General features: G+C 32.4%; 2 protein-coding genes across 5 annotated transcripts; one reads left to right on the top strand and one right to left on the bottom strand.

Moving 5' to 3' along the window:
- Positions 1–729: 729 nt before the first annotated feature.
- On the bottom strand, positions 730–7147 carry LOC105250659. Of its 3 annotated transcripts, none has more exons than XM_025411800.1 (6): positions 6900–7147; positions 4389–6173; positions 2487–4222; positions 2048–2324; positions 1298–1511; positions 730–1088 (listed from the first exon to the last, which is right to left on the bottom strand). In XM_025411800.1, exons 2-6 carry the CDS (start codon positions 6147–6149, stop codon positions 886–888), a joined length of 4191 nt encoding a protein of 1396 aa, XP_025267585.1. In that variant the 5' UTR covers positions 6150–6173; positions 6900–7147; the 3' UTR covers positions 730–885. The 3 variants fall into 3 exon arrangements, with proteins under 3 accessions (XP_025267585.1, XP_025267591.1, XP_025267594.1); XM_025411806.1 differs by having other exon boundaries at positions 6965–7147; XM_025411809.1 differs by having other exon boundaries at positions 6792–6903.
- A 575-nt stretch (positions 7148–7722) lies between these two features.
- LOC105250660 (serine/threonine-protein kinase/endoribonuclease IRE1) lies at positions 7723–14270 on the top strand. 2 transcript variants are annotated; one of them, XM_011256855.3, is made up of 15 exons: positions 7723–7898; positions 7958–8043; positions 8272–8367; positions 8569–8689; positions 8783–8825; positions 9062–9441; positions 9573–9777; positions 9884–10119; positions 10267–10586; positions 11275–11423; positions 11556–11842; positions 11949–12245; positions 12422–12594; positions 13074–13265; positions 13669–14270. In XM_011256855.3, the coding sequence occupies exons 2-15, from the start codon at positions 7990–7992 to the stop codon at positions 14053–14055; spliced, it is 2940 nt and encodes a 979-aa protein (XP_011255157.1). In that variant the 5' UTR covers positions 7723–7898; positions 7958–7989; the 3' UTR covers positions 14056–14270. The 2 variants fall into 2 exon arrangements, with proteins under 2 accessions (XP_011255157.1, XP_011255158.1); XM_011256856.3 differs by having other exon boundaries at positions 7724–7898; positions 8128–8367.
- The last annotated feature ends 241 nt before the right edge of the window (positions 14271–14511 follow it).

The raw sequence follows: 14511 nt of genomic DNA, 5'->3' as shown, positions 1-14511 counted from the left end.
AATTAACTTATTTAGTAATAAAACTTGTATAACTAATATGTATATATATCTATATATTTACTTATGTACACGCGCATCTTACATATATGCACGGACACATATATACATATTTTCCATCGCTTGTTTTTTTTTTTTTTGTATTTTGTCAATTGTACTACTAACTGGTTGATAAATGCTAAGGAAATAAAGTACATATTGCTTTATAGAAAATTGTTCTTTAGCAATTATCAATCAGTATGTGTAGGTCTCTAAAAGTACGTTATTTGTAAAAAAATCTTTCACTTTTTTTGTAAAAAATGATTAAATCGATTAGATTCGATAGATAATTACATCTCGTACAAAATATATAAATGTCTATATTTGTAAAAATTAATAGAAAGCGGAATAAGAATTTGTGTTTGCTCATATAAAATTGTGATTCGACTATTCTGATTAAGATTTCTTTTTCCATTGTCTCGTTTTTACTTCAAAGTATAAACGTGATCACATAGTAATTTTGCATACTTTCAAAACTATGATAACTTACTATGTTACACATATTTTCTATTATATATATATATATATTATATAAATATAACTATTATATTTATATATAAATTAATAACAGAAAACAAAATGATTGCATCAATGATTTTTTTTAAAACATTAGAATAAGAACAAAATGACTACGTAGTGTATTATTACTGAATTATAAAAACAATAAAAATATGTAAAAAGATAAAATTGAAAAACTTCATAATATACAATCACGTAAAATCATTTTGTATCTTATACGAGATAATGAAAAAGAAATTTAAAAAATAAGAAGGAAAGGAAAATAGTCTCTATACAAATTACATTGTTCCTAAACAACGTAGGGTAAAAACAATAAACTAATCAGCTTTCTTAATTTTGTATATAATTGTATTTGAAACGCGGATGCTGGTCATATGAACAAAGTTTACCCTCGATTAAGCACTGAACTACCCATGTGGTTGATAGTACTGGAATTCGCAGGTGATTTGCTCTGCTCACAGCCCACGACGGACATGTTAGATTAGACAAAACTATTACGTTATTACTGCCGAAATCCATAGCTTCCATGGCTCCTAAAAAAAAAGGGGGGGTTTGATAAATTCTTGTACGAATATTGTAATCGACTAAGGCATATGTGTAATGCAATTATTTTATACATATATATATATATATATATATATATATATATATATATGTATATGTTTATATATAAATCTACTTTGCGAAAGAATCTATAATATTGGCAATAAAGAGAGAATATACAAATGAAAAAGTAAAGTACCCAAGTTATCGGCAATCAAGACCACCGCGCCCGCGTTCTCGCAAACTTGCCGCCAGAATATGGCAAACTCTTCGTCAGATACCAAATTGGGAATTATTACGATCTTCTCCGATAACGGCTTATTTTTACCCACTTGGAACGTTTCTACATAGGTTTTCTTCTGCAAACTCCAACCAGTTGGAAGCGCATAATCCGCCGCGTTCACAATCTTTCCCTAAAAACATGATTGCGATGATAAAAATAAAATTATTATAAATATAACAAATTATAACGAAAAAATTATAGTAATATTATAAGAAAAATATAGTGAAACAAAAAAACAATATATGTATGTATATATATATATATATATATATATAAATTAATATATTTTATATGTAAATATATAAAATATATAAATATATAAAAGTATAATATATAAATATATAATAAAATATAAATATATAATAAAATATAAATATATAAAATATAAATATATAATAATATATAAATATACAAAATATATATATTATTATATTTATATAATGTATATAAAATAATATATTTTATATATATTTTTATATAATATAATATAATATTTTATATATATATATATATATATATATATATATATATATAATATATATATATATATATATATATATATGTATGTATATATACATAACAAAAATATATAATATATAAAATACAACATCTTAAAAATATCCAACACGCACAATTAAGGAATTGGGATAAGAAATGTCAACTTACTTCTAAACAGCATCTAATTATCCACTTATGATTGTAGGCGGAGATGCCAACTGATAGGCACAGTATGTTTTTTGCTGTTCTGTTTGGCACGTTTGTAATGAGTTTTGTATTTTTGTACTCCTCCTTTGGTATTTGATCAAAGTCCTCGTAAATTTTACCGCCGCCCGCCAGGATCTGCGTGTGCAGCCTGTCACGCACGAACGGTTGCTCCATCCAATCATCCTCGTTCTCGGTCTCTGTATCGGTAGCTGTTTCTACGCTAGATATATCTTTATACCTAAAATAGGATAATTTAATAGATATTATGTGTAAAAAATATTTATATTTTAAAGTTATTAAAAATCTCTATAATTTACTAATATTTTTTATACTTCCAGTATTCTCTTAATTGAAATTCTCGCATAAATTTTGATAAATAAATGAGAAGAGAAGAAAGTACCTATCCAACTCTTTCATGAGCACGCAAGTGAGGATAAACGACATGCCCTTGAAAATATTAGAGTTTGCCTGTGGAATCGGGCCAAGTTTGGCAATGGTCTGCGGATCGTCTATCTTCTTCCTGCTGCGCGGCTTTCCTTTGATTCTATTCTGCGAACCTTTCGCAGTCTGTTCGTATGGTGTGCTGATAATTTCTCGTTGCACACCTTTCAGAACGTACATGTCCATTTGAGCCGATTCGACGTTCGAGTCACTCGATACGCTTTCATTTTCCAATGTGTCCTTTAATCTGACGGACACGCCGGACCCAGAGGGTTCCGAGGGTTTGATCTTGCTGCTAATCGAACTGCTAGTCCCGCTGCTCTTGGACTTGGGAGTCGAGAAGACCGGCGTACCGATTCGCTTAGAGCGCCTTTTGCCGTCCACCACATTATCGAGCGTTACCTGACCCAGTGCCTTCGGTGTGCTCGGCAAGGAGCTCTTGTCCGCGTAATCTACTTCCTCCTTAAGCACCTGCGCCTGATCAGCCGAAAGAAAGATGTCCCGTACTTGCACATGCAATGGCTCACCTTCGTCGATCTCCACCGTGTAATACGTGTCGCTATTATCCTTACTGTTGCTCATCGTCGATGATGTATGAGAGTCGACGATGATACCAACAGAGCCGTAATCATTGGCTTTCGTGGTCGCGTACACGGACAGACCCTCCCTCAGAATCTTTGGTATCGGTATCAAGAACTCTGGTATGAGTGTCTTGCTTTTGCCGTCATAAAAGTTCACTTTGTACTTGGTCTTGATTCGATCACCTACTATACCGGGATAATAATTGTTGTCCGACCATTTGGCGAACACACTTTTACCGATTAGTTCGTCGGCCGGATCGTTTTGCAGCGAACTCGCAGGTGAATTCGCTAGGACGTCTATGCCTAATTTACTTTCCGTACTTTCTAATCTGCTCTTCTTCCTGCCGGACGGTGTGTCGGTCTCTGCGAAGGAAACATGCAGAGCTGGTTCGGTATTTATATTCGTCACGTCCTCATTGCCGTTAGTCTGCGCGACATTTGTCCTCGTTAGTTTGCTCCTCGGTCTCTTCACAGCCTTTCCCTTTTTCGTGCTCTTCGGTGTAGCGGTTAACTCTATTTTCTCATCGGCAGCGGCATCTTCCGATGGTGTCGATGAACGTACAAAGTTCTCTCTTAAGTGCTGATTACGATGATCCATCAGCTCGACGTTGCTGACATTCGTGGTATTGAGTTCCGTGTTCGCGCAATTCAGAATTGTTGCAGTCACCAAGTGGTGATTTTTCCACTCGCGCGTCACGCGACTATAGGTCTCGTCCGATATCAACTTATCTGTCAGTACGTGTAGCGCTTCCTGGGAAGACAGCTTCTTTGCGTATTTCGTCGACCCACGTGCCTTTAGGGCGAGCTTCGCGGTTAGAGCAGCGGCACTGGACATCGAGCTCGATGAACTGATCGATGACATAATGGACAATCGGGAAGGTAGCTGATATAATTGGGGATTGCTATTGACAGAACAGGGCGGCGAATCCTTATTGTCGGAAATATCCGCCAGTGAAGATTGGCTGTCTTCGTTCTTTTGCCTACCCACCGTAGACTCGATTACCGCGGGTTCGCAATGTACTGCCGTTAGCTCCTTGTTCACATACTCCTTCGTGTTTTCGTCCATGTGAAGTACGCATTTAAGCTTGACGTACATACCGATCTCTCGCTCCATCTGTAATAACATTTATATAGGTATTTTCTATAGTTTTATACACACAATTTACACACACACACACAAATATCTTTTTTTTATACAATAAACTTTCTAGCTTTCTTTATATTAATAATAATGAATTTGTTAATATCTTTTTTATATTAAATATCTATTGTGCTTGTACCTGCACAGTCTTCGTCGATGTACCATTGTGAATTAGATCAGATTTGTTCTTCTCCTCCACATTGGATGTATCATTATCGCTTATATTGATCAACTCAATGTTGTCCGGATCCCTGAATACGAAAGAATTACTCTTGACGTTATCCGATTTTTTTATATTGTCTAGATTGCTGTCGGTTTTTGTAAAGATTGGCGCATCATAGACGGAGAAGGTATCGGATTCCGCGCTCAGAGTTACATCATTATCAGCTTTCTTGGATTCGAGACTACCGTTCATCACTTTATTGTCCGTCGTCGGTGGTCTCGAATCCAATGACGACTCTTTCATACTCTCCGTAGACTTGTAGTTGAAATCAACGCTGCTCTTATTCTCGAAACTGTTCTTTTCCATGACTTGTACCTCGGAACCCTCTCCTGAGTCTGGAACGAGTCCCGGACGAATCCTCTCGTTGTCCTCGCGCGAGTCATCTATAATCTCAACAATTTCCGGCTCCGGTTTGGTATTTTTACGATCGTAGATTACCTCGGTCGACGAATCTACAATCTTATCACCTTCATCCTCGTCGATCTCTACCACTTCCTTCGATTTATTTTCATCATTGTCGGCAATTTGACTCGTGCTTTCGTATATCAGTTCCACGCTGGTTCGCAGTTTGACTCGAGGAGTTTCTTTACCATCATCGGTAGTTTTCTTGATGCAATTCGTGTGCTCAATTTTATTGCTTTCGTTGGAAATCGTTTCGGTCTCCTTTACATTTACAGATTTATTTATCTCGTCTAATGTTTCAGTCGTGGATTTTTCGACAGTGACCGTTGAATCAGCATTCCTCTTCACTTCGCTCGGCAAATCATTGTCTTCTATTTGTGAATCACTTTCGTGCATGGAATTTACATTGACAATAATACTATCGTTGTCGCTGACGTCGGCCAATTTCGCGGAAACATTCAAATTCTCATTCTTCTCCATACTGCTACATTTCTCAGAGAAGACTTGCTCTTGTGGATTTGTTTGTTTGGAATGACAAGGATTCGGCGTCTTATTATCATCGGTTGTACTTTCAAGGGGACTCGCTAAAGAGTTTTGAATGAATTCTTGGTTGGTTGACTCTTGGGTCTCTTCTATTACGACGTTTTTGTCGACATTTTTGAACAGATCCTGACACGAATCATCAGATCCATCAGACTGATGACTTACCTCTTCTTCTTCCAGTCGTTTCTCAGCATCTGCTACATTTTCCACAGATGCTGTTCTAGCGATTTTAGCTGGCAATTCGTCCATGGACTCAGCTTTACGTTTTAGACTCGTAATATCGATATTACCAGCTCCTTTCTTAGGTGGTGAATGATTTTGTGGAGGTGTAGCTTGGATGATTTCATCTTCGTCAGAAAGTTCATCTTTCCTCGCTGAATCGTTTACATCGCTAAGTACATTCCCCACACTCTCGTCTTCTATTGTTTTTCCATCTGTGATATTTTTGATCTTTTCATCATTTGTGGCCATTATTTTATCATCTGTTTGTGACATATCTGGAATTTGTTGCAGATTTGATTGTTCAGTAGAATCTTGATGATTAGCATCTTCCATGGAGAGCTTTGTTCTGTCTGTCATGCTCTCATCTCCTTCGACAACGAGATGAAAATCTTGACTTTCGTTCCAGCTTGCATCTTCATTAAAATTTTTTTTATTCGGTTCTTCATTTGCATTTTTGTAGGCCTCTTGCGTATCTGATACGTAACTGTCCATTTCCTCTGAATTTGACATTGTCAATAGATTCTGATATGCATTCTAGAAATAAAATTAATATGATATTATATTTTATCTGTTCTGATAGATATTTTAATATCGATATAGACATTGCAACTATTATCAAATATTTTTTATAAAAGATAAAAACATTTCTATAAAACTAGAGAAGCAAACAGGTATGAATATCAATAAATATCAGTGAAAAAATTATTTATTTAAATAATTATTTAATGATAAATATAAAAAATTATTTTGCAGAAAAAATTAAAAAAATTCATAATTAATTCCCCTCACCATTAATTAAAAATTAAAAAATTTTAAAAATTCATAATTAATTCCCCTCACCATTAATTCCCCACCCCATTAATCCCTCTCTCGTTTATTCGATTCAGTAACATACGCGTGTAAAAGTGTTAAAAGAAAAATTTGAAACTTTAAAGAAAAAAAATTCTCTTTTAGAGAAAAAAAATTAACATGAAAAATTAACAAAAATGTTTGATCAAAATGGCTACAAATGATAATTTAATCTCATGTGTAGGCGTTAAATCAGTTGTGCGCAATAAAAAAAACTAAATACACTTTAAACCATACACGTTTACACGTGTATTTATTTAAGGAATGTATTTCGCGTGAAAAGAGCGTATAAGTTCCACGTACGATGAATTAGTAGATCCCGCGTGAGGTACGCATTTAATGGCGATGGAAAGTTACGGCGGGATCCGATGATGCAAACATTGGAAACCGTGACGGAAACACGAAACTCACCGATACTTGGCGTCGCGTCCCCTCCGACCGGGTGGTACCTACATCGACAACTCCGATCAACGCACCTGCTTGTCGCCTGTCAACGACCTGATCAGCCACGGGAGTCAGCGACACGTTTCGCTTAGTTTCCGCACACTTTCTGAGTAGTGCCGACAGAGAGGGAATCGTTCCGCGCGCAAAAATGCATCGGGGAAGCCGGTCGTGATCGTGGCCACTCTCGAGGTAATCGCGCGCCGAGACACCGCTTCCCTTTCCCCTCCTTCCGTTGTCTTGCGAAACTGAAGCCATCCAAGGTCACGTTCTAAAATTTACCTCTTGAAGCAGAGCATTCACTTGACCAATCAGAACTGACGAAAGAAAAATTCCTCTATCCCGATTGGTCAGTCAAAGGCTACTTCACTTTGAGAAATAAATTTTAGAACGCAACCCTGGAAGAAAATAGACAGGTAGACACATCGTCGCGTAATTGGCTGTCGAATAGGGAATTTTTCGAATCCGGAAGATGTTCCTATTCAATAGCCAATCGTTTCCGTAGGTATTTCTCCCTAGAAAACTTTCAAGATATCCTTCAAATCCGATTGGTGAATTCATGCGCGCAGATCCACCAATCGAATACTGTCTTTGAGGGAGGATGACGTTTGATTGGTCGGCCAAATGAACGTGCTCGATCGGATGACAGCGCATGCGCGTTGAAAATTTTATTTATCCAATCAAGTGTCATTTCATCCTTTTTTCTCATCGATGTTGACAAAGACAGACTGATGGAAAACACCCACTGTGAACACTTATACACGCAAGTTTATGGCGTGGTGTGCGCTCAAATATACATAGATATATGTGAGAGAGACACGTGTCTATATAAGATATTCCATGAATTTGCGTATCATTCTATCATTCCGCTTCTGAGAATGCTTCTGTTGATCGAGTCTCTTGGAGGCCGAGGAAACTTACGATGAGATGAATAAATATATTTATTATAATGATTTTATCTTCGCTAAGGTACCTACATGTAATTATTGTGATAACAAAACAAATGTCTTGTATAATCATTTTTACAGGATGATGACATCTGTACAACATTGTACGCACTATGTGTTTTTGTCTCGAAAATAAGAACGTTAATGTATACTTGAGACTTGTACAAGTACGTGATTTTCATCTCTTTTATCGTATTTCGAAAAAAAAGGCTATGTATGATAATTGTATTAATGGTACATTCATAATATAGTTGTATTAATGGTCATCTGTCGCAAATACTACATAAAGGAAATACTAATGCATTGTGATTATTATTGCATGGACTTAAACCTGTGGCAGGAAAAATTTCACATTTGTATATTGTATGATCGACGGTATTTATATATATTCATAGATACTTTTCACAATGCAAAAGCGGTTAACAATTCAGTCACTGATGCTTGTTATTTTGGCACTGTTTGCATTTATTGCAAAACAGTGCATGGTAGATGTACGTATAATATAATTTCCTTTACTGAACATTTATTATAAGAAATTGATCCATTTTTATAGAGTTATAAGTATGAATAATAAAAGTAAATTTTTTCAATTTATATTTTTCTGGCATGCATATGGCTTTGCATATTTGAAATAAATTGGGGAAGCTACTATAATTATGGGATTAAAATTTAATTCAAATATTTCTTATTAGAGTCTTAATACTGAACTGATAGCAGGAGAAGAAAATAGTCTTCTTGTATTTTCGACTCTTGGAGGATTATTTGTTGGTGTCAGTCAACAAACAGGAGAAATACGTTGGCAACAAGATGATGGTAATTATTTTGCTTTCTTACATTAGGAAATTATATATCTAATTGATTTATAATTTTTGTTATATTTATATACTATGGTTTATCATATTTCAGAACCAGTAGTCAAAGTGCCTATTAATCCATCAGAACCTAAGATGTATGTTATATTTATTATTTTTTTTATATTATATTAAATATGTTACATATAATAATATGAGATAATTAATATTTTATAATTTTACAAAACAATTTATGGTTTTAACATTTGTTATATCTATATTTATTAATTGAACTTTAACTACTTATATATTATGTATCTTGTATATTAAATAACACAAGATGCAATAATTGATATTCTTTTGAATTATTATTAAATGAATTTTTTATTTCTAGGCCAATGTTTCTGCCAGATCCCAGAGATGGTTCCCTCTATCTATTTGGCAGAGATTTAGGAGTATTAAAAAAATTGCCATTTACCATTCCTCAGTTAGTGGCCAATAGTCCTTGTAGAAGCAGCGAAGGTATATTGTACACTGGACGAAAAATAGATACTTGGTTTAGCATTGATTTAACAACTGGTGAAAGAGAACAGCTTTTAAGTTTTAATAGCGAGAAAAATACTTGCCCTTTGGAAATGCAGAATGCTATTTTTGTGGGTCGCACAGAATATAACATTATTATGGTAGACAGCAAGCATAAAGACAGAAAATGGAATATGACATTTTATGACTATTCTGCTTCAGAAATGGAACCTGATGTAATGAACAATTATGGTATGTTATTTATTTTTATAAGACAATTATGCATTTAAAAAATTTTTTTATAAATTATTTTATGGAAAATTTATAATTATAATTATTTTAAGTATTTTTAACATTTATAGTAATATAAATTTTATTTTCAGATTTATTACACTTTACAACAAGTTCAACAGGTCGTGTTGTGACTTTAGATAGATTAGGCAGAATTATTTGGAAATTAGATCTCAAAAGTCCAGTGAGAGCAATATACACTATAACTAAAAATGGTTTACTAACAATTCCTTTTAAAAGTATTGCTGATTCTTCATTAGAAAGTTTTGCAGAAAAACCAACTGATGTGCAATTATTGTAAGTTACAAAATATGTGAAAAAAAAAGATTTTGATAAAATTAAATAAAGATTTGAAAATTTAAAGGTGAACAATTAAAATTAACATAATCTTTTCTTGCTTCAGTCCTACCTTGTTTGTTGGGAAGCATCAACATGGTCCCTACGCATTACCATCACTCGTCGATTCGGCAACAACAGTATCGAACAATATTGAGCATTTATTGCTGGAAATTCCATTATTGACTTCACATATTGATGAAGCTGGTAATAAAATACCATTGCCAGGAGATTATGTTTTTATTCCTAATGTTGACACAGATAACAATGGTTATCAAAGTGTCGAATACAAAAATATGTTAGGTAATATCCAAATCATAAATGTACATTGTATATATTGTATTAGTAAAACAATAATTAGCATTAATAAAACATTATTATATTCTAGTTTTATTATAGCATTGTGCAAATTTAATACTTTTTGTAATTTAGATTATAATATATTTATAGGGTATCAACCACAGAGTCAATTTCTTCAAATAACCGGACGGTCCGATCCGATAATTTTGGAAACTGCATCATCGAATGTTACCGACATGAAGTTGCCAGTTGCCATGCAATTGGATATATCTAATAATACTGTGCAGTCAGAAAGCAATCATAATTGGAAGAAAATTCTATTAGATATGTATAATACGGCCAAAGTATGGATCAATCAACAAGAAAATACGGGTATAAAATTGGTCCTGATCATATTTGCAGGATGCATGATTGCTGCATTATGGTATCTATATGTGCAAAATAAACAGCAATCTCAGCAACTCTCGCAGGTAAAATATTTACTATATTATGCATTAGATTGTGAAATTAGAAGAACAATATAATGTTAATTTTTGGAGAAAGAATTTTTCAACAAATAGATTGTATATTTATATGAGAGCGCATATTAATCAATAAGTTTTCTTTTATTATTTTTAAAAAAATTAATTTTTTAATTAGAAGATGATTACATATTATACATATATCAAGCAACATGTTTATTAATTCGTTTGTTTTACCAAATCAAATTTTGTTAGTGATAATAGAAATCTACAATTCTGTTGCTGATTTATTTAAAAAATAAGATTCAACACAAAAGAAATTTATAAATTAAAAAGAAAGGTTTATAACATAGTAAATAATAATTAATTTTAAAAAAGTTAATTTATATAAAACGATTATTATTATAAAAATTAATTTATTAACTTATATTCTTATGCATTATTATGTTCATAATAAGCAGTTATACAATATCAATAAAAATAGAAATTAAATAAGCATTAAAGAAGAAAATGTTAATATTGTTATTTGATATATGTATATTTATCGTGATTATATTATAGTGTGATTGAACAATATTCAATTTTTTTATCTTTATCACACATAATGCAATCTCAATTTCAGTTTTTAATATATAGTTTGTATACAGGATTAATTAATATATTATTAAATTTAAATTATATTAAATTGTTTTTTAAGTTTTCTCGTGAAAACAGTCGCACGAATTATTCAGGCAATTCGATTATCATGCCAGAAGATATTGGAGAGGGCTTAGTGAAAGTGGGGAAAATTATTTTCGACACGGGACAGGTTCTCGGCAAAGGATGTGAAGGGACATTTGTATATAAGTATGTAATATTTCTAATATGTTTGTAATATTTATCTTGATTGCTTTAAATATTATTTTTTTCATGCAACGAAGTAAGTACGAGTAAATTTTTAATATGAAAAATCTAAATTAATTTTGATTCTTTATTCAGAGGTGAATTTGATGGTCGTGCAGTGGCTGTGAAGCGTCTGTTGCCGGATTGTTTTACGTTCGCTGATCGAGAGGTAGCTCTGTTAAGAGAATCAGACGCGCATGCAAATGTAGTCAGATATTTTTGTACTGAACAAGATCGTATGTTCAGATATATTGCCCTGGAACTAGCCGAAGCCACTTTACAAGATTACGTGACTGGCAAGTACGACAGGGAAAAGATATCTGTGAAAAATATTTTACATCAGGCTACCTCTGGATTGGCACATTTACATTTTTTAGATATCGGTGAGTCTATATATGTAACTTTGGAACATATCGAAAAAAATTTCTCGAATCTGTAATAAATTTGTAGGAAATTAATTCATAAATCTTATATAATTTTTGTATATAGTCCACAGGGACATTAAGCCTCATAATGTATTGCTCTCTGTTGCTGGACCTCGAGGAGAAGTACGTGCAATGATATCGGATTTCGGATTATGTAAGAAACTTCAACTTGGGCGCGTATCATTTTCCCGGAGATCCGGTATTACCGGGACTGATGGCTGGATAGCACCGGAAATGTTGAATGGGGAAAGAACAACATGTGCTGTCGATATCTTTTCACTTGGCTGTGTTTTTTATTATGTTCTCTCTGACGGCAAACATCCTTTCGGCGACCCCCTACGCAGACAAGCCAATATTCTTTGTAAATAGCAATTCAAATGAAATTTGAAGCTTTTCTATTCTAGCAAATTCTATTTTAAGTTTTAGTTATTATACATTAGTCATGTATTCTTATATACTTCTTATGCACTAATTAAGAATATCGACAATTATTTATTGAATCATCAATTATTTATTTGATTTGTTTTATTTCTGCAGGTGGGGAGACTAATCTGACCGCGCTCCGAGGAATATCCTCGAGTGACAAAGAATTAGCGTTATTATTAATTAAGGCGATGATATCAAGTAATCCTGCTGGGAGACCACCAGCTTCGGCAATTTGTAACTATCCGATCTTTTGGAATTCAATAGAGATTTTAAGTTTTTTCCAGGTTTGTAATTTTATTTTTCATATAAAATGTTTTAATATTTTCAAGATTAATTTCTCTATTCTTTTTGAATTCTAAATAGATAAAAAAATATATAGCAAAAGATATCTATTTAACAAAATTAAAGTTCTCTGATTTTACAGCAGCCATATTATTAAATTATTGTATAAATTGGATGTAAAAATTATGTGAATTTACTTGACTAACGTTCATTTGTCTCAATGGAGACAGAACTTTTTAATTGATTAATCACTAGGTCTTTTAGATTGGTTAACATGAATAATTGTGTCCATTCTACTGTACCTAAATGAATCTTTCTTATTATTTTGTATTTCCTTCATTTGTTCAATGTATTTATGATCTTGATCTCTATAAATATTAGTTAAATACGATATTTTATTGAAAAATGTATACTTATAGAAAAGTAATTATGATAATTGATATAACTAAAAATTTTATCATTATCATAATATATGTAACAGGATATTAGCGACCGAGTAGAAAAAGATCAATATGATAGTCCAGCTTTGATAGCCTTAGAAACTTCCAGAGAATACGTGATACGCGATGATTGGAGATTGTATATAGACTCGGAAGTTGCATCAGACTTGCGAAAATACAGAAGCTATCGAGGTGATAGCGTAAGAGACCTACTCAGAGCTTTACGGAACAAAGTTAGTGAAGAAATATGAATATAGATAAAAAATATAAACACTATATAATTAAAAAATTCTTTAGATGACAAGAATAATTAAAATTTACAAGTATAAAAAAATTAAAATTTTGAAAAATATTTTTTAACAAAAATCATTTACAACACAAAAAGCAACACACAATGTATTTGTATATATTTGTATATATTTAATACAACATATTCAATGGAATAAATTTGTTCTTCTATAATGTAAAATCTCATGTTAAAGAACATAATGATTTTTACAATTAGATAAGACGTGGCTTATTTACAGAACTAATAAATAAAGATATAAGTAAAAGGGAAATATAACATAATTTCAATAATATTTTAATTGTAATTTTCTATTTAACTTATTATTAATCTTAGAATGTGTTTTTTAGAAACATCACTACAGAGAACTAAGTCCAAAAGCGCAAGAGAGTCTCGGGGAAATTCCTGAAAAGTTTACAGAATATTGGCTGTCGAGATTTCCATGTTTATTGTGTCACGTATGGTGTGCGATGCAGAGTTTTCGAAACGAGTCGTGTTTGAAACAATATTATCATTCGCAATATATTTTCGCGAGTGGTTATGAAGAGCAACCATTAATGAAATTCGCACATGTAGAGCGAATTAATAATGTACTATCTACGTCAATCAAGATACGACAGACAGTCGATGTTGATTGGAATCCCAATCGAATAAAATATCGTGGTCAAAGAAGAAAACAGGAGAAGAGAAAACAAGAAGAACCCTCGCCATGGATATTACAACAATCGCCGAATTAAATTATTTTAAAATAGTAAAATATAATTATGAATTAAAAGTGAACAATAGTGTGAGTGTGTGCGAATATCTCAATCAAAATAAAATTTTTATCAGACTCATAGTTTGATAAAATGAAGTTTCGTTTTTGATTGAAGAAAAGAACTAGAATCATTTTTTATAAGTGATATTTTAAAAATTTTTATATCAGTTTAAAAATCTATCATAACACGGAATTATTATAGTCCGTAGAATTATTTTTTTATCAACTTTTTTGCAATCTTTAAATTTTTTAAAGATTTTCATTTTTTTAAAGAAACATGATAGAAGTATTAGTTAATATTAGTAATAAAAAAATTAATCTCTCCATCATTATTTATATTTTGAATTATGATATTAGAAATCATGTAAATTTTTTTTACATTATATATTGAAAGAAATGAGCTTTTTAATAAGTATAAATTGAAATATGCAAATAG

This window comes from Camponotus floridanus, unplaced genomic scaffold, assembly GCF_003227725.1.
Source record: "Camponotus floridanus strain SB8 unplaced genomic scaffold, Cflo_v7.5 scaffold107, whole genome shotgun sequence".
Lineage (NCBI taxonomy): Eukaryota > Metazoa > Arthropoda > Insecta > Hymenoptera > Formicidae > Camponotus > Camponotus floridanus.
The sequence above is the reverse complement of the archived record's forward strand: the minus strand, read 5'-3'. Positions and strand labels throughout refer to the sequence as shown.

Excerpts from the sequence above, each read along its gene's own strand:
- LOC105250659 (XM_025411800.1), bottom strand. The coding sequence starts at position 6,149 with ATGTCAAATTCAGAGGAAATGGACAGTTACGTATCAGATACGCAAGAG. Across the intron at positions 4,223-4,388 it reads CATCGACGAAGACTGTGCAG|ATGGAGCGAGAGATCGGTAT; the intron begins GTACAAGCACAA and ends ATGTTATTACAG. Across the intron at positions 2,325-2,486 it reads CTCATGAAAGAGTTGGATAG|GTATAAAGATATATCTAGCG; the intron begins GTACTTTCTTCT and ends ATCCTATTTTAG.
- LOC105250660 (XM_011256855.3), top strand. The coding sequence starts at position 7,990 with ATGTGTTTTTGTCTCGAAAATAAGAACGTTAATGTATACTTGAGACTT. Across the intron at positions 8,044-8,271 it reads TATACTTGAGACTTGTACAA|ATACTTTTCACAATGCAAAA; the intron begins GTACGTGATTTT and ends ATATATTCATAG. Across the intron at positions 13,266-13,668 it reads TCAGAGCTTTACGGAACAAA|AAACATCACTACAGAGAACT; the intron begins GTTAGTGAAGAA and ends TGTGTTTTTTAG.